The sequence below is a fragment of the Zeus faber genome (genome assembly GCF_960531495.2).
Source record: "Zeus faber genome assembly, chromosome: 3".
NCBI classification, from domain to species: Eukaryota; Metazoa; Chordata; class Actinopteri; order Zeiformes; family Zeidae; genus Zeus; species Zeus faber.
Genome location: NC_137190.1, coordinates 18318082 through 18342225, shown reverse-complemented (window position 1 = coordinate 18342225; position 24144 = coordinate 18318082). Strand labels below are relative to the sequence as shown.

General features: G+C 43.1%; 1 protein-coding gene across 1 annotated transcript; it reads right to left on the bottom strand.

Moving 5' to 3' along the window:
* Window positions 1-8411: 8411 nt before the first annotated feature.
* Window positions 8412-23481, bottom strand: kif7 (kinesin family member 7). Its single transcript, XM_079997839.1, has 20 exons — window positions 23435-23481; window positions 21698-22088; window positions 20163-20360; window positions 19559-19958; window positions 18900-19247; window positions 18453-18645; window positions 17845-18012; window positions 17600-17758; window positions 15541-15698; window positions 15331-15431; window positions 14888-15043; window positions 14406-14611; window positions 13706-13903; window positions 13422-13547; window positions 12998-13174; window positions 12691-12906; window positions 12269-12475; window positions 11992-12190; window positions 10558-10719; window positions 8412-9625 (listed from the first exon to the last, which is right to left on the bottom strand). The coding sequence occupies exons 2-20, from the start codon at window positions 22026-22028 to the stop codon at window positions 9249-9251; spliced, it is 4080 nt and encodes a 1359-aa protein (XP_079853965.1). The 5' UTR covers window positions 22029-22088; window positions 23435-23481; the 3' UTR covers window positions 8412-9248.
* Between the last annotated feature and the right edge of the window lie 663 nt (window positions 23482-24144).

The window sequence follows — 24144 nt, the reverse complement described above, 5'->3', positions numbered from 1 at the left end:
AGCAAATGATTGATTCAGCTGTCCACCAGTACCAAGCAAGAGCAAAGCCCTCTGGTAAAATAAAAAAACAAATTAACAAACTAAAAAACAAGAGTAAACCAAATAGTCTTCTGAATGGTAAGCTTCCAGCCCTTCACAGCCCCCCTCATTGAAAACACACAAACAAACAAATATGAACTATAACACACTCTCTCTCTCACACACACACACACACACACACACACTCGCAGAGAAAGTCTGTCCCCATGATTTTCTCCTTTTAATCCATCTCTTCTATTGATTGTTACACAAACAGAATTCATCATAAAACCTTTTAGGATCCAACAATTTTTTTTTTTTTCCTGTCACATGTTTTTTCCACCTTGAAGCCCTTATTTCACAAAACAGGTGTTATTTATTGTTATTTGAGTCAAAAAGGAATATGGTCCCTGTGCATCTGCTGTGCCAAAACCTTGAGAATATGCAGATGAAATGCACGCTCCTCCCCAAATACACTGGTTTCTTGTCTAATTACGACATGGCTGAATTAAAGGCACAGGCTACCATTAATGCACCCTGAGCTCAGGCCATATAATAAACCTCTTGAATCTCGAATCTTAAAAGGAACAATTTCGATTTCACGGGGACAATAAACATTTTATCATGTTGAAAACAGATGCGGGTTATTATTTAGATATATAGGTCACATGTAGAACACCTTCTTTGTTATAGGCCCCACAATTGAAAAGTGCAAATAAATAAAACGAGACTCTGAATTTTCCTATCATGAGGATTATCTTTTGGAAGACGAATGTCCTAAAATCGAGCTTGTAAAATATGAATAAATGTAATCCAAATAAATATTAAAAAAAATAAATGTATGTGCATAGATGTTGATATTTAAAATAATGAAACGGTTCCTGCGTGGGTAATGAGGGGGGGGGCTTGCTCCTTTAAATTCGTCTCTTTGCTCTTCTGCTTCTATGCAATTATGTTAATCTGGAGTTTGTTCTGTTCGCATTGTTTCCTGTTTTTGGATTTGTTTATATTTTCAGACAATTGACCGCTTGAATATGGTTGATTCTTTTGGGGCTTTCACGGCAACGGGTAGGAAAACTGGGATAATGCGGTAATGTGGTGCAATATGAAATAAAAAGGGACTAATCATTTTAATATGATTATATCTGTAAATTGTCCCGTTTTGAAGTTGTTTTTTTACCAGTTTGTATGCCTGCGCTGGCTGCTGTACACTATCGTGCATGTAAGTAAATATGTATTTCTGATCATCTTGGTGTTTAGATGATTTTCATAAAGGACTAGTGACGTCATTAAATGTAGAATATCGCGTCAGGCCGAAAACACGCTCTTCCTGCACCGGTACTACAGGCCTTACGTCTATGTATATACCTTATCAAAATATGCGTTAAACACTGAAATAGGGAATACGGGCTGTAGAGCATTTTAACGACGTTTTAATGAATAATATGTATTTTTTACATTTATTCTTCTTAATCTTATTTCATTATCAAATTGGGTAAAATAGACTAATTGACAAATTTTGTAAAACAGGCCCGTTGTAAAAAAGAAAAGGACTTGATTCTTGATATGACCCAAAACTTACCTACAGATTTTAAGGCTTTTAAACTCTAGGCCTGATGGAAATGCCTACATTTGTCAAATCTACATTTCTTAGATGCACCTTTTAAGTTGAGAGGGAAAAAATGAGCCCAAATCAATTACAACATTTTAAACTGATCAGTAGACTCCAATCCATCCATTTTTTTTTTCGGTCTAAGTAGCACAAACATGACTTAGAAATGTGGAAAATCGTGTGTTCCACTCTGGATTTGAATTTGATGTGGGTCTACATCCCAATCCAGCTTTTACATGGTGCAAGCAGCCCTTACTCAGTGATACTGTCCCACTGTCACTCAACTGTCATTATTTCATTAAATCAATGATTCTGTCTCCAATTTATTTTATTGTCTTTTTTTTTTTCTACATAAAACGCAAAACTCCAATAATGAATATGACAAAACATCTTTGACTGGGAGAATGGAAATAATCATGAATGTGTGCTGCAACGTGTTACCCCACTGCATCACAAACACAATGCAGTGTTACATTTCTGTGCATGAGAATTGGATCTGCAGGGCCTAGTGCAACTCTTTGTAAAAAAAAAAAAAAAAAAATTGGTGTATTTATTGCCTGCATAAGGTTGCTGCAAGTTAATGAGAGAACAAAAAGGAAATTGGGTAAACGCTCATGATATTTTGATTGTCCTGATTAATGGATGCTGTTCATACAGGTGAAATCCCAGGGGACAGGCCTGAGATGTAGCACATACAAGTGAGAGTGAAAAGACAATCAGTCAATATGGCCCCGTCCTCCATGTGCTAACACGTGCCATTTAATGTGTATAGTAGGTCTTTCCAATAAGATGGCTCCCAAAGTGGTACAGGACAGTATTATGCTCAGTAAACGCCAACAGCTTCTGCAGCACCACCCCTGTCCCTGGTGTTGAAATGAATGCTTTAAAAGATGGTGCAGAAGAGAGAAACAGTGGAAAACCTCTTATCCCCCTTATCTCCCTGTATCACACACACACACACACACACACATGCGCGGCCAAATACATGGTGTGTGTGTGTGTGTGTGTGTGTGTGTGTGTGTGTGTGTGTGTGTGTGTGTGTGTGTGTGTGTGTGTGTGTGTGTGTGTGTGCACAAGTAGACAGTAGACATGTGTTCTTACAGTAATACGTTCAAAGCAGCAGTGTGAGGCCTGAGCCTCTTGCTGTTTTAATACAGGAAGCAAAAGAAATAGAACTTCAACATACCTGAAACAGGAACTTGCTGTGGCTCCCATCTTTTCTCAGTCAGGTCGCGATCATCGGAGGCCATCCCTACTTTCGGTTAGCTAGCTTTATGATGGCTGGATAACACTCATACAGCTAGATAACCAAAGACAGGGCCAGGCTCCATGCGTCACCCTGTGTGGATCACCATTCCTAAGAACCCTAAATAAAATAGAAACAAGTTATAATGGTATAGCCTATTTTAACGTCCGTCACAGGAGTGGTGTAGTGAAGCATCGCAATAAAAGTATTTATGTAAAATTCACCCACCTCAGCAAAAACATTATTGTTTTAAATGCAGTGGGTGTCATTAGTAAGTGAAGTTAATATAGGCACATCATATAGATCACAGATATATAGATACACAGATAACCCACTGTGATCTCCTATATATATATATATATATATATATATATATATATACTGTATATATATACACACACATCTTAATCATACAACAATGTTGTCTAGCTTAGTCTTCATCTATGTTTATATTCTGTTTCCTGAGGGGCCTTGCAACTTGAAGGCCTTGGAATGGAACCTGGAATGGTTTTTCGTCATTGTATTCAAGCCCTTTTCAGTTAAAGTCTTGAGTTTAAAAATGCAGAGAAATAAAGAATTACATTTCTAGAATTGGGTTGTCACAAGACACAAGGCCTAGGCTGGGCCTACATTTTAGTCACTTAACATTTTTCCTTTCGTAATTATTCCATTATTTAGGTGATATAATTATTATCCACAATCTTTAATTTATACTGAGCCACAGTTCGACCTTACTTTTCTCGATTTTGCCAGCAAATTTGCCTTGGCAGGAATGGACGCCAAATCATTTCGTGTTTCTCAAAAAAAAAAAAGAAAGAATAATAATAATAATCATCACATTTGGATTAGAATTCCTTGCGTGTGACGTCACACATTCTTATTTGGAAATAATTCGCAGTAACTTGGCCCACTTGACTTTTTTTTTGACTTTTTTTTTAAAAAGGCGCACAAGTGGGACAGTTATTTTAAACGAAAAGGCTCGGGTCAACCCCTGACTTGGCGCTGTACAACTCGGTGTTTCTTTCTGCGGTGATTCAGTAAATAACACTAATTCTTCCGCATTGTCCCGTGTCCTATACCACCAACGGCGACAATGAACATTTGAATTAACAGAAATAACGAATAAAAATAACAATACAACCTCACACAGCAGGCAAGTTGCACTGCCTCACTTGACAGTATAAATACTTCATTGTTGAGCTCCGTACGCAATTAAAATGGAACAAATGTGTGTCCGTTTTGTTTGTTTTCAACTTTTTTTTTTTGGATCCGTGTGTGACCGTCAAACACTTCACTGACTCCAGGCGGTTCGTCACAGTGTTGCTGATGCTGACCGACGCTGGGAACGTGACGCGCAACTTTATGAATGAAGCCGCACGATGAATAAATAAACTGCAGCAAACACAACAAACACACTCCGTCGGGCCGATCTTTGCAATAAAACACGGCGTCCGCGCTGGTCCTTATAGTCGTAAAATAGAAGTTGGTAAAGAGGAGGAAAGAAACCAGGTTTACTACTTACTCTCCATTGTGAGCGATGCCAGTCCCCGGTATCCATGGAGACAAGAAGAACAATCCGCTCGTAATCGGAATCAGAATCAGAATCGTGACCACACCGCCGTCGTGACGTGTAAAGTTGGTGGGAGCAGACGCGCGGATCCCACCCGCGGTGCCTCCCGGGGGGCTGCGGGCTGAGGCCACGGCGCCCCGCTCCGACCCAACGCCACGGCCGTGGGGGACGATCCGCGTCGGTTCAGCCTCCGTGTCGGGGAGGGTCCTGGCCCGCGCGCCGAAGATGCGGAACGGTCTTTTTCTGTTGTTGTTGTTGTTGTTGTTGTTTTCTATTTTGAAATCGAATTTATTTTTCATTTGATTCTTTTTCGTATCTGAGCGGACGGGCCCGGCCAGCGCGAGCCTCGGATCGCTCCGCGCCTGCTCGCGCGCCGCCGCCTCTCTCCGCCTGGTCGGTGAGCACGCGCTCTTTGCCACCCCACCCCACCCGGCCCCCACCCCCACCCCCACCCGCCCCGCCCCGCCCCGCCCCGCCCCCCTCCGCTCTGACAGCGCCGGTCTGCAGTGACGTCACAGCAGCTGCAGCGGCGGCAGCACGCGGCTGGCCGACCAATCGCGAGCGGCTCGCGCGTGTGTGCGCGCACGTGTCTTTTTTTTTTTTTTTTTTTCCCCAATTGTATTTATTTATTTATTTGTTTGTTTATTTGTTTTTATTTCTTTTTATTTTATTTTATTTGTTTTTTTCAATGAATACATTCGAACCGCCGCGTGCGCCGCGCGGAAGCGGTGTGAATTGAGGGAGATGACACCCGAGGGAATGCTGTCTAGAAAAATACGGGTTTATTAAAAAAAAAATAAAAAAAAATTGTAAATTGATAAAGAGAGTGTGAATGTGGTTCTGTATTTGCTTAATTTTTTTTTTTTAATTTTTATTTATAATTTTCCAAGTTTCTTTGACTGTGTCTGGGCCCCTGGCAGGTAAAAAACCTGGGCCCCTAGTAGAATGCACTTGAATGGCATGCAATAGAGGTTATAACTTAAACAAAAAAAAAAAGTTTTTCAAGGTGGTTCATTTTCTTCCACGAAGCGTGATCTTGAATCACAAAAAATCGATTTCCAAAACCCTCCCTATACCTGGTGGCTAAGAAAGCTAAACGTGCCCAAAACTATGAGGTAACACAGGGGTTCTCGACCTTTTTTTTTTCTGGCCCAGGGCCCCATTTCCCTCAAAATTCAGGTCTCAAAATTACAGCGACTGGAGAGTATGAGAAATATCCTTCTTTTATTATTTCAGGGCCGGCGCCATTCATTTTATGCTTTACATTTATACTTCCACAACAAAGGAAAACTCCATATTGCATCCTATTAGTGAACGTAAGTATCTCAGCAGATGTTTTATTTATTTATTTATTTTTATCTTATATTTTGATTATATCATGAGAGCTCCAACTGGATTACATAGAACGTGAGATGTATTTCAGACCTATTTAATTTGTCCTTTTATTGAAAACATATCAATCAAATATCAGTCTTGGAAATGACGGCGCGACCCCCCCCCCCCCCCCCCCCGGGTGTCGCGACCCCAAGGTTCAGAGCGTCTGGTTTAACGGCCGTAACCCAACAACGCATAATACGTACAAGATTGTTTTCGAGCAGGAATCCTTCGATTTTGACATTTTGAGATCGGTTGACTTCGGGAGCTGCTGCTGGTGGATATCGGCGCAAACATGAGGTAAAAAAAAATAATTAAGGAATGAATGGAAATACAGAATAAGCCTCGAGAAAGGGGGTGCATACACAGTGGGGTTTGTCGGAATGATGTGTCAGGGAAGGTGAAAGTGTGAAGTATTTTATTTGTTGGGGGAGGTTACCAAGGTAACACTCTAAAGTAAAAAAAAAAAAATAATAATATTCTAACAGTTCACCAGTTTCCACGGACATTTGACCTTGGGTTCAGTTCATCAGATGCTTTCCGTAAACGCCTTGATAGTGCATGTGTTAAGTTAAACTGTCCAAATGCTTTGACTGCTGATTATATTTTTGGTAGTTCCCTGGCGAGCATTCCCAGTCACGGAACGAGTGTTTTCTGATTCCAGCTCATGTCGTCAGCCTAAATAACTCCCTGTTCCCATATGAGTTTTACTGACCTCTAGTGCCCGTCTCACATCGTGACATACAATGACAATGATAAACACACACACACACACACACACATACACACACAAACACATTTACATATTTATGTGACAAATAATCTCTTGAACCTAAACTTGAACTTGAACACACACACACACACATATATACAGTATATATACACACACGTATATACACACACACACACATATATACAGTATATATATACACACACACACACACACACACACACACACACAGACAGACAGACAGACGCAAACATGCACACACAGACACAAACATACATACATACACACACGCACACACATATACATAAACATACATACACGCATAAATTATTATTACTAATAAAATAAAATGTATTTTATTGTTATTAATAACAGCACAATTGGTAAAGAATGCCTTCCATTGTGACCTCACCTCAACTTTACACCTTTCAATTCCTCTTATTAATAGATTCTTTCAGCCTCACAGCAGCTTGACTTACTGGCGTTGGCGCTTTGTTGGTCCCTGCAGAGAGACAAGAGCAATAAAAGACAGAAAATCAACTGTAAATCTTTTTAATCTTTCTCCTGCATGAGTGATTCCCCAAAATGGATGGACTACGTATAGAAATTCAAACACGGTTCATTTGATATGAACAGTTGGTGCTGTGTGCATAAGGTGAGTTCTGCTCACCTTACACACACACTGCATATTATGACACTGTAATTGTGTTATATTTTTATTGAATTCTTATTTAATTTTTATGACTCACTGCCTTTCAATTGTGATTGTGCTTTGATGCTTCTATTGCTGTGATGCTGAGGAGCCGAAACAAAACAATTGTACTCCCTTCACCTGTATAATGTAGGTAACAAAGAATATTGAATCTCAAATGAATGTACGTATATACTGTACCATCGGATTGAAGTCGTCCATCCGTGGTTTATCCACATAATCATTGTTCCATTAAATCGTATGTGATGGACTCCAGAGGAAAATACGAGCAGAAAGTATGAATGTTTTTCCTGTACATGGACTAGTTACCTTACCCAGATCACACACCAATTGTGGAGAGACGGCATCACCTGGTGTGGCACAGCAGTCCAGTGTTCAGTCCAGTATTCCAGGGCAGGCGACTGTTGGCCTGCTCCATGTTTAGATCTTAATGCATTCTCCAACCCATTACTGGTTCTGTTTGCGCTTGCATCTGAATGTTCTTGCATTTGTACAGTGGTTGTTTTTCATGTTTACAGTGATGCAGAGTTGGCTATTTTACCCTTTCCTGCTCTGCTTGAAGTTTTCTTTGAATTTGTGAGCGCTCCAAGTGTCTTCCTCCGTATTTCCCTGACACAAGGCTCAGACGAACCGTTCCGGAACACTCTCCTGAAAAAGTTATCCCCAGACGTTGCTACTTTGACACTTATGGCAAGAGGAGTATATAAACAAGCACAGCTGCCACGTTGACACCAGTGACATCTCCTGAGGTAGGATGTAGATCACAGACACCTCAAATATGCGGTCTATGTACAACAGCACATACTGGAATATGTAGTGTGTAGCGTGTGTGTATGTGTATATACAGTATATAGTAATTCATTCAAAAACATGTGTAAGTGTACATTATATGGGTTTAGTCATGTATGTTATCGCTGCTGCAACACTGGAATTTATTATCTTATCTATTGTTAAACAATATAGAAAAAAAACCAATGAGTCCTATAAACTATAAAAGAAAATTGGACCCACCGCATACTTTTGGGTGACATTTAGAAGTTTGACATTTTATCATAATATTAAGGTGTAGAATCAGAGCTTCAAAACAATATTTTTTATTATAAGTTCATGCTCACTTAACTAGCATGACTGCTCTATTATTCTGCAACTTCTTAACATTCCCATTTCCTGCATTTATTGTTTTATAACAACGATAGTTTGAAGAAAGTGGCCCTTTTCCCATCCCGCACATGAAAACCTAGTACCAGGGGACAGCAATTCCCAGAATGCAAATGGAGAGGTCCTACCATCCATTTGTCTTCTGGGATTTGTTGTTTTCTGGGAGCACCCCGCCGCCTCCAGCTGCCAGTTCCACGATATAATTCCGCTTCCGCCATCCTCTTCTCGTAATCCACAACACAGAGATAACAGTTTCACGAAGAAGTGACATTTTCTAGCTTCTGGTGTTTATTTGTTGTTGTTGCGTTAAAACATTGCTTACAGAAATGACGTCAGCTCCTCTTCTTTGTGTCCTCTGAGCCAGCTTCAGCGGCATCAGCGCAACAGTTTGTTTTTTTAACCACGCAAAGAAGACGCGGTGTTGTCCGGGTTCATTTATAACCATATCGATCCAAACGGTATCACATTCTGACTTCACATCACTTGGAATATCGAAGGATGACCTTGATCAGATCTGCATGTTCGCGTCAAAGGGAACCAACCGTAAGATCGCTGTCTGCGCTGCTCAGCAAGTTGGTCAGTGACTTTTTCCCCCTGTGAAATGCTGCTGGATCAGGTAGCCTCGAAATGTTTATATTTATATAATATTTAGAAATCAAACTCCGTTTTGAAAATACATTGAGAGATAGAAAACAACTTGAGGAACGTAAATCTGCTATAATCTCATTTTTGAAGAAAAAAGGACTTTCCAATGTTTTTCACATCTGGCCAAAAGTAGGCTGCCCCGAAAGGCGCCGGGTCAGCATGCGGTGGGTCACAAATGCGTATTTAAACAGGATTTTTCCGCACATCGATTAAGGCATTGTTTGACAGTAGTGTCCCCGCGCTGAGGCTGGATCGACGGGACTCCCGGCGAGATTTGACGAGAGGGGGAGGGGTCGGCCCGCTCCAGGGTCCGGTTCCTGTTTGAACCACGCGGACGGCGGGAGCTTCTCCGGCCGTCCGGAGACGCAGCTCCTCCATGACGGCTGCTTCCTCCATGGGGAGAGACGACCGCCTCCATGTGGAGGGGAGCGGCGCGTTCACCAGTTCCCTCATCTCCTCCCTGGACCTGAGGTGCTTCTCGTGCAGCGGCGACCCATCCTGGCCTCGGCCTGGTTTCTCCAAACTGCCAGCACTGGATGGTTTGCCCTCGGACACCAACACTACATCATGTCACAAACCAAACCGGATCACAATTTAGGATTTGAATGGATTGACAATTTTTCTTTTTTTTACAGGCTTGAGTTCATTGTTAAAAAAAAAACAAAAACAAAAAACGGACAAATGAAAAGTTTAGCTGAAAAACATGAACTAATTTTAATTTTTTTTTAATACATTGCTTGAATTTAATGGACACATTGGCAGCTGGGTATCTAGAATACATCATGACTAAAATTGGGGTGGAGCACAGGATTAGATTATTTGATCTGACTGGAATTGAACAAAACTGAAATTGACACTTTACAGGTCATGGTTATATTGAGAAAAATGAAGGTGTGAAATCTTTACTCCAAATGGTGAAGTTAAATAGAAATGTTGCACTAAGTAAACAACAGTAAGTGTTGCAGATTCATGGAAAGAGCTTGTTTTTAGGTGAAACGTATTAATGCTAATATATAAAATATATTAAAGTCGGTACACTTTATATCAGTGCATCCCTACTTTAAGATATTTTACTGTGATTACAAGACCCAGACTATAAGCATTCTACTACTACTAAGTTCTACTACTTTTACTGAACGTTATAGATTTAGATTGTTGGTGTGAGGTCGTTACAACATGCTTCTAAAACAAAAACAAACAAATAAGCCACATTGCAACTATATTTGGCATCTTTGAAATGGCTTTTAGCATTATATTTCCGTTTTGGGGATGTTCTTATTATGGGATTTATATCACAAAACACTATCGGTGCATCCCAAATCAATGAATTTCATTAAATCAGAGGTTTACACAAACAAAAAAAGTGTGTTTGCACAGAGATGAGGGCAGTCTTCATATCAGGAAATAACTGAGTAACTTGAATAATGGCACTACCTGCGGTACCTGTACATTATGAATGTGTCATTCCATGTGAACGTGCACTATTACCTACCTTTGGCGTGGTCCGTTGTCTGGCCCACGGGGCCACACAGCTCGCGCAGTTTGCTGCCCAGTTCCAGGTTGGCGGCCTTGTAGTGGTGAAGCTCCTTGCTCAGGTTGTGGATCCAGCCCTCGTACTGCCGCTGCCGCCCTGCCAGACCCTCGTCCATTTGCTCTGCAGGGAGGAAACACATGACCCATCCACACTCGGGCATAAAGCAGTGCAGCTGTTTGTCAAAGTAGAAATATATAGTTGAATAAAACACAGGCATTTAAACATTTATGACACACGCACGCACACACACATACGCGTGAGGGGCGTGTCACAATTCTCCAAATCCATGATTCCATTTAAACAAATCTTTTTCCCAGCACTGACAGCTATGCCATTGTGAGACTATCGAGTCTTGATTTGTAAAGAAAAACACTTATGTCTCAATAAGTAACTTTTATTTGAATAAACAATTATAAATAATAACAGAAATGTGAAAATATTTAAACACACAGAGCTTTATCAAAACTAGACTTTAGAATCATAAACAATAAGTTATTTATTACAGTACTTTCAAGTTACTCACCAAAATAAGCACAGAAAAATGGTTGCCTATTTTTGCCAGAGGGGAACGCTAGTCGTAAAAGGCAAATTACTGCCGGCAGCTCTGATCCAATCCCAAACAAAGCAAATACAAGCTCTAGATGTATTTAACTTACTCTTTTTCCTGCCGCTGCTCTGCTATGGAGTAGATCACAGATCGCTCCTGAAAAAATCCCCCCTGCTTTCTCGTGGCCCGGCGGCAAACGCACCACGTGCGTCTCCACCCACGTGGACTTGGCACACAGTTACCGGGTGTATTTCTCTAATGTGCGTTCACTGTGCAACAAAATGGATGAATTTATATTGAACTTAATTGTTGTTTTTTTGGAATTATATTTGTAATTTTGAATTATATTCGAATTGCAGTGTGATTGAGGGATGCGGGGCAGCGGGCCGCTCCACGGAGCCGACTGAAGCTCTCCCAACCCCCAACCCAAATTTCATGAATGTCGGTTCAGCCTGGGGCGAGCCGCAGTTGACTCCCCACCCCGTCGACACCCCCCAGCTCACGCTGCATTTGTTTACCGGCGGATCCTGACCGCCCCAATATGGAGACCATGACAACGTTACCCACAAAAATACGGGGAGAATCGTGAACCCGATTGTGATTTCGAAATCGATTTTCGACTCCTAATCGTGACACCCCTAATACACACACAAATGTGATGACTTTTTTGTGGTAAAATATTCAATTGATACCATTATTGGAAGCCCCAAGGCCCAATAAAATGAAATGACAATTGAATACCAGGAAGATAATTACTTTGGTAACCCACAGTGGTTGAAGTTGTTTGAGATTTGTTCCACAATTTGCTGGAATTCCTCTGTAAAACTACCAGGACTAACACCCACCTCGACACTGCTGCAGTAAAAGCTGCACGCTCCTCTCATGTTCCTTCTGCTGCTGAGTGAGCCGGCGATCTGTGTCCAGCTGCGTGCGATCCAGCGCGTTCTCCAGCCACTGCACCAGCCGCTCCTGCTCCTCCAGTCGCATCTCAAATTCGGCAAGAGCGAGCTGCAGCTTCCGCTCTTCCTCACGCAGAGACACCACCTACACGCACACACATTTTGCTTCCTAAAGTGAATGTTTCTAAATAAAACCAGTGTTGCCAAGGGATGAAGTTCAGACCTTGTCAAAGTACTTGCACAGCAGCGCTCTGGTCTCTGAGGCAGACAGGTAGCTGAGCTTGGCCATCAGATTCATCTCCCACTGGGAGAGCATGCTGGCAGAGGCTCTGAGCTGCCTCTGTCTCTGGGTGATCGCCTCGTTCTTGTACTCTATGGCTGCGTCTAAAGCCTCGATCGCCTCGTCCAGTTGGAACAGCGTTCGCTCTTCCTGCAGAGGTGGGTGAGAAAAGAACGGGTTAGTTATAATTTCAACTTCCGAAAGATTGAACAAAACACTCTTAATTAAGTGGAACCAATTCCACGTTCAGCTGTAAGAGCAGTTGAAATGACACAAAATACTTTACTTTCCAAAGTAGTCCGTCGACCAAAGTGCAAAGAAATTGGCTGGACATAATTGAGTTTGCAGCCATGTGGGCTTCTCACCTCTGGGGAGAGCAGGTTTCCCTGTCGCAGCTTATCATCGAGCTCCACTCTTTGTTTTAGCAGTGTGTCCTTCTCCTGCCGCAAGTTGGAGATCTCCTGCCGGATCTGCTGTGAGTCCTGGGCACTGCTGCTCCGCAGGAGGCCGTTCCTCTCGCTGAGCTCCCGCTCCAGGGACTCGATGCGTCCCGACAGCGTGACCAGGTCCTTGCTCAGGGCCTCGAATTTAGATGGAAAAGAAAAAGCCTTTTGAATGTTGCAACTCCCCAACTGCGACTGAAAGGGGGAATGGACGGCGTGTGATGCTCACCTGGCTGGATCGGAGTCGCTTGGTCTCCAGTCCGCTGCGTTCCTGCAGAAGAGCTTCTTTCTTGGCTAGAATTTCCTCTCGCTTGGTGAGCTCTCCTTCCAGGTCCTCCAGCCCTCTCCTCTGCTCCAGCACTCGCTCCATTTCCTCATCCAGCCAGCGCTTCTGCTCCTCAATCTTCTACTCACAAAAAGAAAACCACACAAATGAGAATGCAATTTATAATAAATAATTGATTTACTACTAAGCAACTGATCATAACACAGCTTTATAGTGTCCTCAAATACAGGCTTATATTTAAAATGCATAAAAAACAGCAGCTCTACTTCCTCTTAAAGAGACTCATAGACTGTCATTACACTGTGTAGTCTATTGGAAATAAGAATGATCTTTGCATCGACATCCTGGTAGTTAGCGGCAATCTTACCTGTTGCTCCTCTAACGAAACAACAGATCCGTTGCTGCCGCTGCGTCTCTGGCGTTGGAAGGCAGCGATCTCCTCCGTCTTTATCCTCAGGATCTTCTGCTGCTGCTCGTTCTTTATTTCTAGTTCCTGTACAGGGGGGAGAAGAAGATTCAATGACATTCTTGGCTGCTAGGCAGACTCCTTTGGATGTCGCATGGTGAAAAGACTGTTCTGCCACCCATCTGCCTAATACACTGAATTCCTACACAAAACCCAACTGGATTCTGTCTCCCATTTAGCCGCACCTTGACCCTGTGTGTCCGTCGCTGCATCTCCGTCTCCAGGCGCCGTTTCTGTTGGCTTTCTTGCCGCAGGCGCTTCTGCAGCTGCTCCTGCTGCCGCCTCATGTTCTGAACGCTGCGCTCCAGCTCCGATGCGCGGCGCTCGCTGAGTGCCGGCAGTGACGCCAGACGAGCGGTGTCCCTCTGACGCTGGCTAAGAACCTAACATACACACGCAGACACACACGCACACACACACACACACACACACACACACACCTCAGATAATATATACACAGATACATTCTGTTTGGTACTTTTCAAATAAAAGGAACATAACAAAAAACAGGTCGTTTCTATTGTGTAGCCCAAACTTTTATGTCGAGGACCCTCCTTAAAAATAGATGTACACATTTTGTCGACAAAAAGTGAGTATAGAGTAACATATTTGGTGGAAAAAAATGATTAAACTCAATTTTTTAATGTCCATTTAGAAAATAAATTGTTGCGGATCCGATGCAAATCCTTTAAGAACACCTAGGGGGCCACAGATACTAGTTTAGGACCCCCTGGCAAAGCTATATCATTGCCTATCATGGGACTATGTGACTAAGTTTAACCTGAACAGTGTTTCACAACTTATCGATAATATACTCTTTGCTCCACGGAATGCACTGCTAAGACATATCTTCTTGCGTGAACATGGAAGTGTTGGGAGTCAAACCTGGACTTTGCTCTGAGCTGCGGCGATCTTCCTGCGACACTCCTGCGCTCGGCTCCGATCTGTGGTGCTGGCCTCCCTCTCCTGTCTCTCAAGATCCTGCAGCTGCTTCTGGGCCTCCTGCAGCTCCTGGCGGGCCTGTACAGCCTCCCCCTCTAGGGCCGAGATCTTATGGCTGTACTGCCTGTTCAGGGCCTGGGCATCCTTACCTGCCATGTGACAGACACATAGGGCATGTCAAAAATACTTTTTCATGGTAACAATATGAGATTCTGTGCCACAGTTTTTTTTAGTTTGTTACTCTATGCAGTGTTTTTTTGTATGTTTTCTTAACTGGCCACAGTGTCCGAAGATGTCTCTCAAAACACTTGGGGAAGGATAATGAAATTATTTTTTCTCAATATAACCATGACCTATAAAATGTCACTTCCAGTATTATTTTAAAAGGAGTTGGGGAAGGATAATGAAGATAATGAAGTTTATACCCGTCTTGACCAGCTCCTTGATGAGTTCCTCCTTCATGCGGATGGTGACGGAGAGCTCCCTGATCTTCTGCTGCGCCTGGAGGAGACCCCACTCTGAGCCCCCCTCAAAACTCTTCAGACTGTCGCGCACAGAGGTCTCTCCGACACTTGAGTGAGCTGCAGAGGGATAGATTAAAGATATGGTGCATATTTTATCAAGTTGAGACATCAATGACATTTAGCAATGAATCTGTAAGAGGGGGCGATAACAAGCCTTCCATTGGACATAACCTTGAGCACTAGAAAAATCAAAACTCCTCCCAATCTCCATGTCATAACCAAACAATAAAAAAAAAACCATTTAACTGTGTGAATTCAACTGTAAATGACATAATTTGTGAAGATTTTACTTGAGATCCTTAAACTGTGTCTTTCTGAGAACACAATCGTGCCATCAGTCTTACATGTTCGTCTGAGTGAGGTGGAGAGTTGGTCAGGAAGCTGCAAGAGCCCTCTGCCCCCGGGTGACAGCATGTCCCGCTTGCTCCAGGTCAGGTTCACCTGTCTAAGAGGAGCATAATTTTCAATTACCTCAGCAAAACCACAGAGAGAAAGGGAGACAATTTTATGGTTTTACATGTCATGACAATCATGCCTTGATATTTGGAACATACTTCTGTCTCTCTCGAATCAGGCTGATTGGACTTTCTTCTTCCTCTGGCTCCTTCATCCCTTCTTCTGGGAACTCATGTTCCTCAATGAGGCAATTGTGGCTGTGACCACACTGTTCCTGCTCACACAGTCCATGACCGAGACAACCTAACGGACTCGTCTGAAATCAGAAAAATGGCTATAAACACATGGAAGCAGCTTTAGACTCTGGAATTTGAAAGTGCAAATACTGGATAAATGGTACTGATCATTCCTCCATAAAAAATGTTTTCAGCTGCATGTTGCAATAAATCTATAATTATCAATCTGTTTTTATTTGACATGTCACTACAAGAGTCTCTTCCCAAGTAATATAATGCCAAACAAACAGTACATAGCAATGTACATGCCAGAGTAGGTATGTGGCACATTGTGAATAACATATTAACTGTATAGAACCATTTTCATATGGAAACAAAATGCAGTTACATGGTATTTAGCAACTACTGTAGAGCTGAGAGATGTCTGGGCTAAAAGCATTAATAGAACATAGCAAATTAGGATGGTCTGGACTAATAAAAACAGAAAAACATAAATGAATTAAAATACATGAAATGAGTAACTTGTATCTGCAATAGAATCTAAAATCCTGTGTTTGAGGTCATTCATGTTCCTGTATTTGCATACAATACAATCTGAATCCTAATTCTTGCAGTGACTGTTACATTCACTGATAGCAAAACTGTATACAGGTTCTCCCCGTTCACGACCTACGTGTTTAACGACCGTTCGGACTTACAACCAGCTCTATGACCAATCTGTATTGTGCGCTGCGTATAACACCGCTGCGTGTGCGGTGTTGCACGGTGTTGTTCCGCAGTCTGTCAGTATTCACTACACTAGCATTCGCAATGGCCACGCCCCCTTACCGTGAAATAACACGGGTCCACACTTATCGACGAATTCGCTTAATGACCTGGTGGTAGGAACGGAACTCGGTTGTTAAATGAGGAGTACCTGTAATAACCGTTGACAAATTAAATTCAGTACTGGCTACCTGTGTTTGTTTTAGGGATGCAGGATGTTAAATAGCTGCTATTATTACTGTCAAGCTGCCTGATCGGGGTGATTTCTTTATACAGTGCAGATTGCATGGAGCATTACTGCTAATTTGAAAGGTTATAATTTATTATATAGACATATTATGTCTTTACTCTAACCAAGTAAATGGCTTTACCAAGAATTCTCCCTTCCGTGCATCACTGGCAAAGTAATATATCAGTGTTTTCCCTATATGCAGTGCATATGCATAGTGTACCACCACTGCTGAAATATGACAACCACTGCTGATTTTTTTTTTTTTTTTTTTTTTTCAGGGGAATAGAGGAGAGGAAGGGAGGGAGAGGGGAGGGGAGGGCTCCGTCTCTCTTTAGAAACTAATGTTAAATTATTTTGCGCTATGGACGCTTCATATCCAGGTCAATTGACACACCTGTGAGAAAAGCATTTAATTTAGAAACTTTGAGTTTACCTGACAATGTCAGCACTACGACAAGCACCGGGTAGATGTCAACAATGAAGCAAGCAATGCTGATCACAGGTATAGGATTATCACTCGCCAAAGGGAAAACAGTCCTGCAACTACACGTGAGTACAGCTGCGCAAGGAGCGCTGCTAGCACGGTACAGGCAAGTGGACATTCAATAGAAAGCCTGTTTTAAGCTGAAACTCTCAACCTTGACCCCAAAACCGCAGGCTGTGGGGGAGTAGTGCGAGCAGGTGCTAAGCGTTAGCAGCTTACCGGCTACAAGTGTAAATACACAGTAGCACATGCATCCTTTCAGGTCCCTAGTGTAGTGAGACTGGGACACCTGGTGGCTGTAAAGTGTATTGACTGCTAAAAGATTCAGAAGAAACAGAAGTATTTTGGATAACTGTTTATCATAATAATAATAATTATTATAATAATAATAAGCACGAGGGCCACCACGCATAGTATGCACGCAAAAATTTCACCTCCGCTGCTACAACTCCATCCTAGGGGAAATACTGTATACGTTATTTTCTTGGGATCTTTAGTACCTGTCGAAAGGTGCATCCGTTCTGGCTGTGCCGTGTGGATCCCAGAGGGGCGGTGTGGGGCCGTGGCCTTAGGTTGAGGCCCAGGCCCATCAACCCCGGTGTGGACAGCAGAGCCTGCAGATCTCCTATCAGGTCCTGCTGCTCCTGCAACTTATCACTCTGCAAGAGAACACCAAACATTCCTGGAATCAGTTTCATTTTAAATAAATCATGTATTTAGCCCTCAAGTATGAAGCTGCTCTGACCTGTTGTTTGTACTGTTCCATAGCGTCCTCCAAAGCTGCGAGGAAGTCTGTGTTCTCCTTCTCCAGCTGCTGAACCTGGGCCTGAAGCTGAGCCATACTCTCCTCTTTCTCTTCGTCCTTTCCACTTTCATTCTCATTGCTCCATCTCTCCCCCACTGACTCTGTCTCCTGGGGGTATAAACAAGAGGAATCAACATGCTTAACATACATTCAATTTAATGTAAAACAATCACTTGCAAATATGCCTCAAAACATAAATTTCACTTAAGTCTGTTATCATTGTGTCTTCAGGCGGGCATCAATATTATTATCTTATCTATCTATTATCTATTATTAATTGTATTATCTGTAATGAGTACTAATATGGATGGGAGGGTAATCAGTTTAACAATACAATACTAGACAATGTTACAATGTTAACGCTTAATACCCAAGAGTACTTATACAATTTGGAATTTAAATTATCTCAATAATCATGTTTGATAAATTTGATTTGAAAATGTAAGACACTTTGTTAAGAAAATTGAATATTGACTATAATAGTATAATGTGAAACTGTCACAGGCATTTCAGTTTCAGTAAAATGTTCTACATGTACAGTATATTACCAGGTTCTTAATGCCAGTCCTTCCCCTTTTTAACCCGACACAGTCCTCAGTGGAGCCGTTCTCGATGCCGCTGTCAGGCCCAGAGGCGGTGGTGAGCCCGCTGCGTTCCTCCTCCACCGAATACAGCCACTCCTTCACCCTGAGGCCTTGTTCCGCTGTCAGAGTCCCTTCACCCTGCAGCTCCCGCAGCAACCTGGGTGTGAACCACATCAACAAACAAACAAAATTGTTCATATGACGCTAACTTGTGTTGGCCAACTTCATTATTGTATGACTGGAAAATATGCGGGGGTGCTGCAATGTTCTTTAAAGCTCTGTCAACACAAACACACACAGACACGCGTGTGTGTGTGTGTGTGTGTGTGTGTGTGTGTGTGTGTGTGTGTTTTGGTTCGTATCTTTGGATTAGAAACAAACATTTGATTAATTAAAATGTTATCTGCCAACCTGTATGCAGTGTCTGTGCAGGTCCTGTAGTGGGCGCTCTGAGCCTGCAGTCTGTTGAGCTCTGCCTCTCCATGTCCAGGTCTCCTGAAGGGATCGGCGTGAGCAATGATGCGCGTTTCGGAACGCTGCCGGTTTTCCAGGGCCCTACGAAGGGCTCTGATCTGTTGCTCCAGTCCCTCCACTCGGTCTGGCTCACCTTGACAGTTCACAGTGGCCCGGTTCTGAATGTTTCGCGCCCTTGTGGCATAGTTCAGCGTGTTAAGGCTCTCGTCAAAGTCCGAGGAAGATGGGCTGATGCAAGCTATCATTAAGGTCTTGGAGTTTCCTCCCAAAGAGTCCTTTAGTATCCTAGATGTGACCATAATTATGGAAAGGATTAATCAATTGTAATATACCTCAAAAAGCTTTTTAAGATTGTGTTTTTGAGTGTTGTAAAACCAGATGCGGACAATTCCAGGTTCAGACATGGATTGATCACAAGAGTTTGACCATCTCAAACTAAATGACTGCCTTTTGTGTATATGAAGCATTAGTTGCACTTATTAGTCTGGGTTGTGCTAATTAGCAAACCCTAATATTCCACTCAAAATACAAGGGAGGACTTTTATTTCCTGAACCTGGAATGTCCACCTCTTCCTACAACTTCATGAACGTTGTACCTTGTAATTTTGGAATCTCTGTACGGGATGTGGCTGCCCTTCCTCTTCGGGTCCCCCAGCGCCCCAATGACATTTCCCAGGGCCAGCAGGCCGCTGTTTATCTGGATGCTTTCCTTCAACCTCTCCCCAGTGTTCCCTGTCCGCAGGATGCGCTCGGATCCTGCTAGGTCAACGAAGTGGAATTTGGAGGACAGGATCTGTGGATCGCCACCCATGGAGCTAACGCAGGGGCGGGAGCCTCCACGTCGCTGATCCATGTGCACCGTGAAGATAGTGTGCGAACGGCTGGAGTGTGGATTCATCTGGGTTGCTCCTGTGTGCCTGGCTGTGTTTCCCGATTCCAGCAAACTCAGCACCTCATCCAGACCTTCCACTTCACACTCTTTCACACCACACAACACTACAAAGTCACATACGTACAGAGACACACACACACATATTCCAGTTATTATCACTCGAAAAAGACCAGTAGATGAACCAGTAGATGGTTATCTGATACTTATCACCACAGGAACCATCATCAAAGTGCTTTTTATCAGTGCAACAAACGACATGTCGTCAGAAGTCACATAATACCAAGTTCAGTCGTTTTTCTGATCCATACCGATGTTGCCTTTGTCCTCCCTGATGTTGATGTCCTTACTGGCAGTCTCCACTTCCAGCAGGTCCTTGAATTCCTCTTTGTAAACCTCTAGGTAAGAGACTTTCACTGAAAAGTCCATCAGGTCATTCTCATCCAGCAGCTTGAATACCTCGGCGACAGCTCGAGGGATGATGCCTTGCTCCTCATCCCTAAATGAAGCTACAGAGGCAAAAGTATAAACAACACAAATTATCAACACACAAAGACGTGTTCAGTTGTTTCCTCTTGAGTGTTATATGTAGCCATTATATGTTTTTATTTTGATATTTTACTGTGTTTGGTCTTGGCATTATTAAACAATATTTTAAGCTTGCTAGTATAAAGCGTTTCATTATAAATCAATGCTTCCCTAGCCTGGCATCACCAGTCCAATTCACAATTGCGTATTAGTCTGAAATCTCTCGGTTCATTTTCGATTTCCAAGGGGTGTTACCAACAGGCGCAGACCAAAATGTCTCTGGAATTGGAGACCTACAACCAATCAGGGCAACGAAACGTGTGATGTTGCGCTAAGTGAGTGATCAATTAAACTTTTACCAAATCCTGTAAGATATAGGGCAAACACATCTTTCTTATCAACAAAAGCTTTTTGGAGAAAATATACCGCCCAGTTTGTTGAACTGCTGTCGCAATAGCGGATTCAAAAGACCGTTCCACGTCAGCCATCTCGGTAAGGTGTGTCAACAGCTCTCCTCAGCATCATCATCGTATCAAACCCGCTCCATATTAGATAAAAGGTTGTTATTGGCCCGACCCGGCAAGGTCGGGTGGAAATCTGTGTGAATGGGAGGGTGGCCAGACGTATTCTGCAGAGCAAATTAAACATGAGCTCGCAGATCCGTCTGGTTCCCATTCCCCAGTTTAGTGTTGTTAAAGGTTTGACGGTAGAAATAAATAAACAGGATTGTCTAGGGACTATGGACCCCTCTGAGAGCATTGGCTGGATTCTAGAAAAGGCTTTTAGGTGTAAAGTCTACCATTCCCTTCACATTCTTTTAACCAGACATCTACTAAAGCCACCACCTGTAGGCATGTGGGGGGGTGGGAGGGGATACCTGCCACTTGATGTCCGTGGTGCCCTTTTTATCAGGTTGCATTTTATCTTCCTTTTTTTTTTTTTAAGTGTGGGCATCGAGGTTCCCTGGGCAAGATATGCATATTGATGAGGAACATGTCCTTGGCACGCCCGCAAACGGGACGCCCATGATGGTGCACATTGGGCGCCCGTGATATGCGCTCCGCTGTGCGTCCCTGTGCAGCTCGGCTTCCTTATTGAACAAAATGAAAAAACACTGAGCCCCCCCCTGTAATCCCCCCCAGCAAAATGGCTAGAACCGCAGCTGGGTCTGTGTGCCTTTTCTTTTATTTTTGAGCCCCTGCCCTTCTTAACGTCTCTGCATGGGCCTTACCACCTGTAATGAATGCAAGACAACTGTAATGGCATCATGGACATTTGATAATGAAGGAGCAGCATTGGAAAGAAGCTTGCAACTTACAAATATTGGCCTCCCCAATTGTATATGTTTTCCCCGAGCCTGTCTGTCCATAGGCAAAAACCGTTGCATTGAAACCCTGAAAGAAGGCTTCTACGAGTGGTTGGACGGACACAGAATAGACATCCTCTTGGTAGCAATTTTCTTCAAACAAGAAGTCACAAAGAAAGTGTCTGTCATGGCCAAGAGTCACTCTGCACTGGTCAGGGTCCACAGTGATGCAGCGCTCGTGGCTGTGCAGAAGCTCTTTGGGCAACAGGGGGCGCACTCTGACAGCGACCTGCACTGCGGAGTTGTCTCCTTTGCCCTGGCCACTGGGCACTTTGGGAGACATGGCTGTCGACGGGTCAAGGTTGGTGTATCTTCTTCAGCTGCGACGGCATCATCTTCAGGCCTTTACAGAGGAAATAACTGATCAATAACAAGATTCTTAAAACTGCCATGTTAGATGACAGCTGAGTTGCAGAGTAAAGGTTGAAAAAGGCAATGAAGGCTTAACTAGCACTGCAGGGGTGCTCTCACTCCACAGAAAAAGACATCAGCTTTCAGAGTCTCACTTCTTTTCTGTAGGACTAAAACTTAGAAATACATAAAACTGATGATTTTCTTTTCTTGTTTGATTGATGTGTGACACTAAATGCAATAGAATTTAAAATCATACTAAAATAAGGGGGAAAAAATATTATGGTAATGAAAAGAAATCTGAAAACATATGTAATTTTGCCAACATTATCATTCTGAATGATTCAAAAACATTCAGCTAATAATATCAGAGTTTCCTTCTTGTGTCAATCCAGCGCTGTATGAAAAGCCAAATCCATAGTACCAACTGGTTGAAGACACCCCTACTTTGATGAGAATTTATTCCCAACAGAATTTTGAAGATGACATTTGTAATTTGACTTTGTCGAGACCGTTTCCTCAAAAACCCTGACCAAGTCAATCTCCTCTGCTAGTACGCCACTACAATCTTCCCCTTTCTATCATGTCAATCCACATGAAGTTTCAAATGCAACGGATCATTTATTAAAAACGAATGTGCCTCATTACAATATATCACATTTTAAAGGTTGTGGTGATAAAACAAGGAGCAGAGCAACCAAACGGCTCGTGTAGATGGAACTGATCTCGTCACACGACACAGGCGTCGTCGGATTTTTACATTACTCTGATATTAGAAGCTGTAAAAAAAAATGACGGATCATGTATGTAAATATTATTGACATCCGTTACTCCGTTACTATTTAATCAATATATTTGTCGCAAGATAAATTGAGTCAGGTATTATATATAAAAAAAATGCTATCTGTTTCGATGTGAGCTGCTGTAAACAAAGCAATTTCCCCCCGTGGCTGAATAATCGATGTACTCTATCGCGTATATTATTGAATTCCCACAAGGGGGGGGGGGGGGGGGGGGGGGGTCCTAGTACAACAGTGAATTATTCTTTGGGTAAATAAACAACTGCTCACCGGGTAGTTTACAATATTAGTTATCAAGAAAAGTTTTTAAAAAGTGAAGTGGAGGTTTCAATCCCCATTCCATCCCATTTGGCCCATCGTGTGGTCAGACAACAGTTGCTAACTTTAGCAACTTTAGCCAGATGTGAAACAACAACACGGGCTGCTAGCGTGCAGATAGCCGCGCACGGTCTGCGCGGCGGGTGGGTGCGCGAAGAACAAGCCGGAGAAACGCGGCCCGTTATACACGTGTATCGGTACAACAACAAAAAAGACTCACTTTCAAACTTTCGAGGTGCTCCACAACTCAGGCGGCACAGATTTTTTTTTTTTTTTTTTTTTTTTTTCGGGGGAAGTTTGGGACAGTGACGCAAGACTCGAGAACGGTTCGTCCGTATCGAACGAATGTTTTGAAACGCCTCTGGACTTGGGAGTGACACCCCCCCCCCCGCCACCGTTTCGTTCTCCCCCGGGTCGGTGCGGCGAGACACACGGGCTGCGTCCGCCTGCCCACACGAGCGGCGCGGCTTCAGTGAGAGGGATCTCCCGCCTGCCGCCGGAACACCTGGGCGCTTCTGTGCCCGAATACAATAATTCCATATATGAGATGTACACTTGGCTGTCTTCCGCCTTCATTTTGACGTCGACGTTTTTGGGCGATAACTCCCCGTCCGACCGACCCTCCTGGCCCCCGCCCGCCGCACTTTTATTTTTATTTATTTATTTATTTTTAACGCCAACTCAGTCAAACGCACGAAGAGTGGGAAGATCGAGCGAATCATTCCGCCGGGTCACTCGTCAGAAACCGAGTCTCCAGGAGAGCCGGAGCCGCTCATTCCCGCGGGATAACAGGGAGGAGCCGCGTGAGGTTGGCTCTGGGTCGCTTCACGCCGACCGGGCTGAAACCCGTTTTCCGCGCTCTAGTCACTATGTTTATCTGGGAAAATGCAAGTGCACTGGGGGCTTCTTGCAGATGTCTTCTCGCAGTTT

What these genes read in the sequence shown, in the direction of transcription:
- kif7 (XM_079997839.1), bottom strand. Translation starts at nt 22,028, where the DNA reads ATGTCTCCCAAAGTGCCCAGTGGCCAGGGCAAAGGAGACAACTCCGCA. An exon ending in CTGATTCGAGAGAGACAGAA is followed by an intron (nt 15,432 to 15,540) that starts GTATGTTCCAAA and finishes TGCTCCTCTTAG; the next exon opens with ACAGGTGAACCTGACCTGGA. An exon ending in CAAGGAGCTGGTCAAGACGG is followed by an intron (nt 14,612 to 14,887) that starts GTATAAACTTCA and finishes GTCACATGGCAG; the next exon opens with GTAAGGATGCCCAGGCCCTG.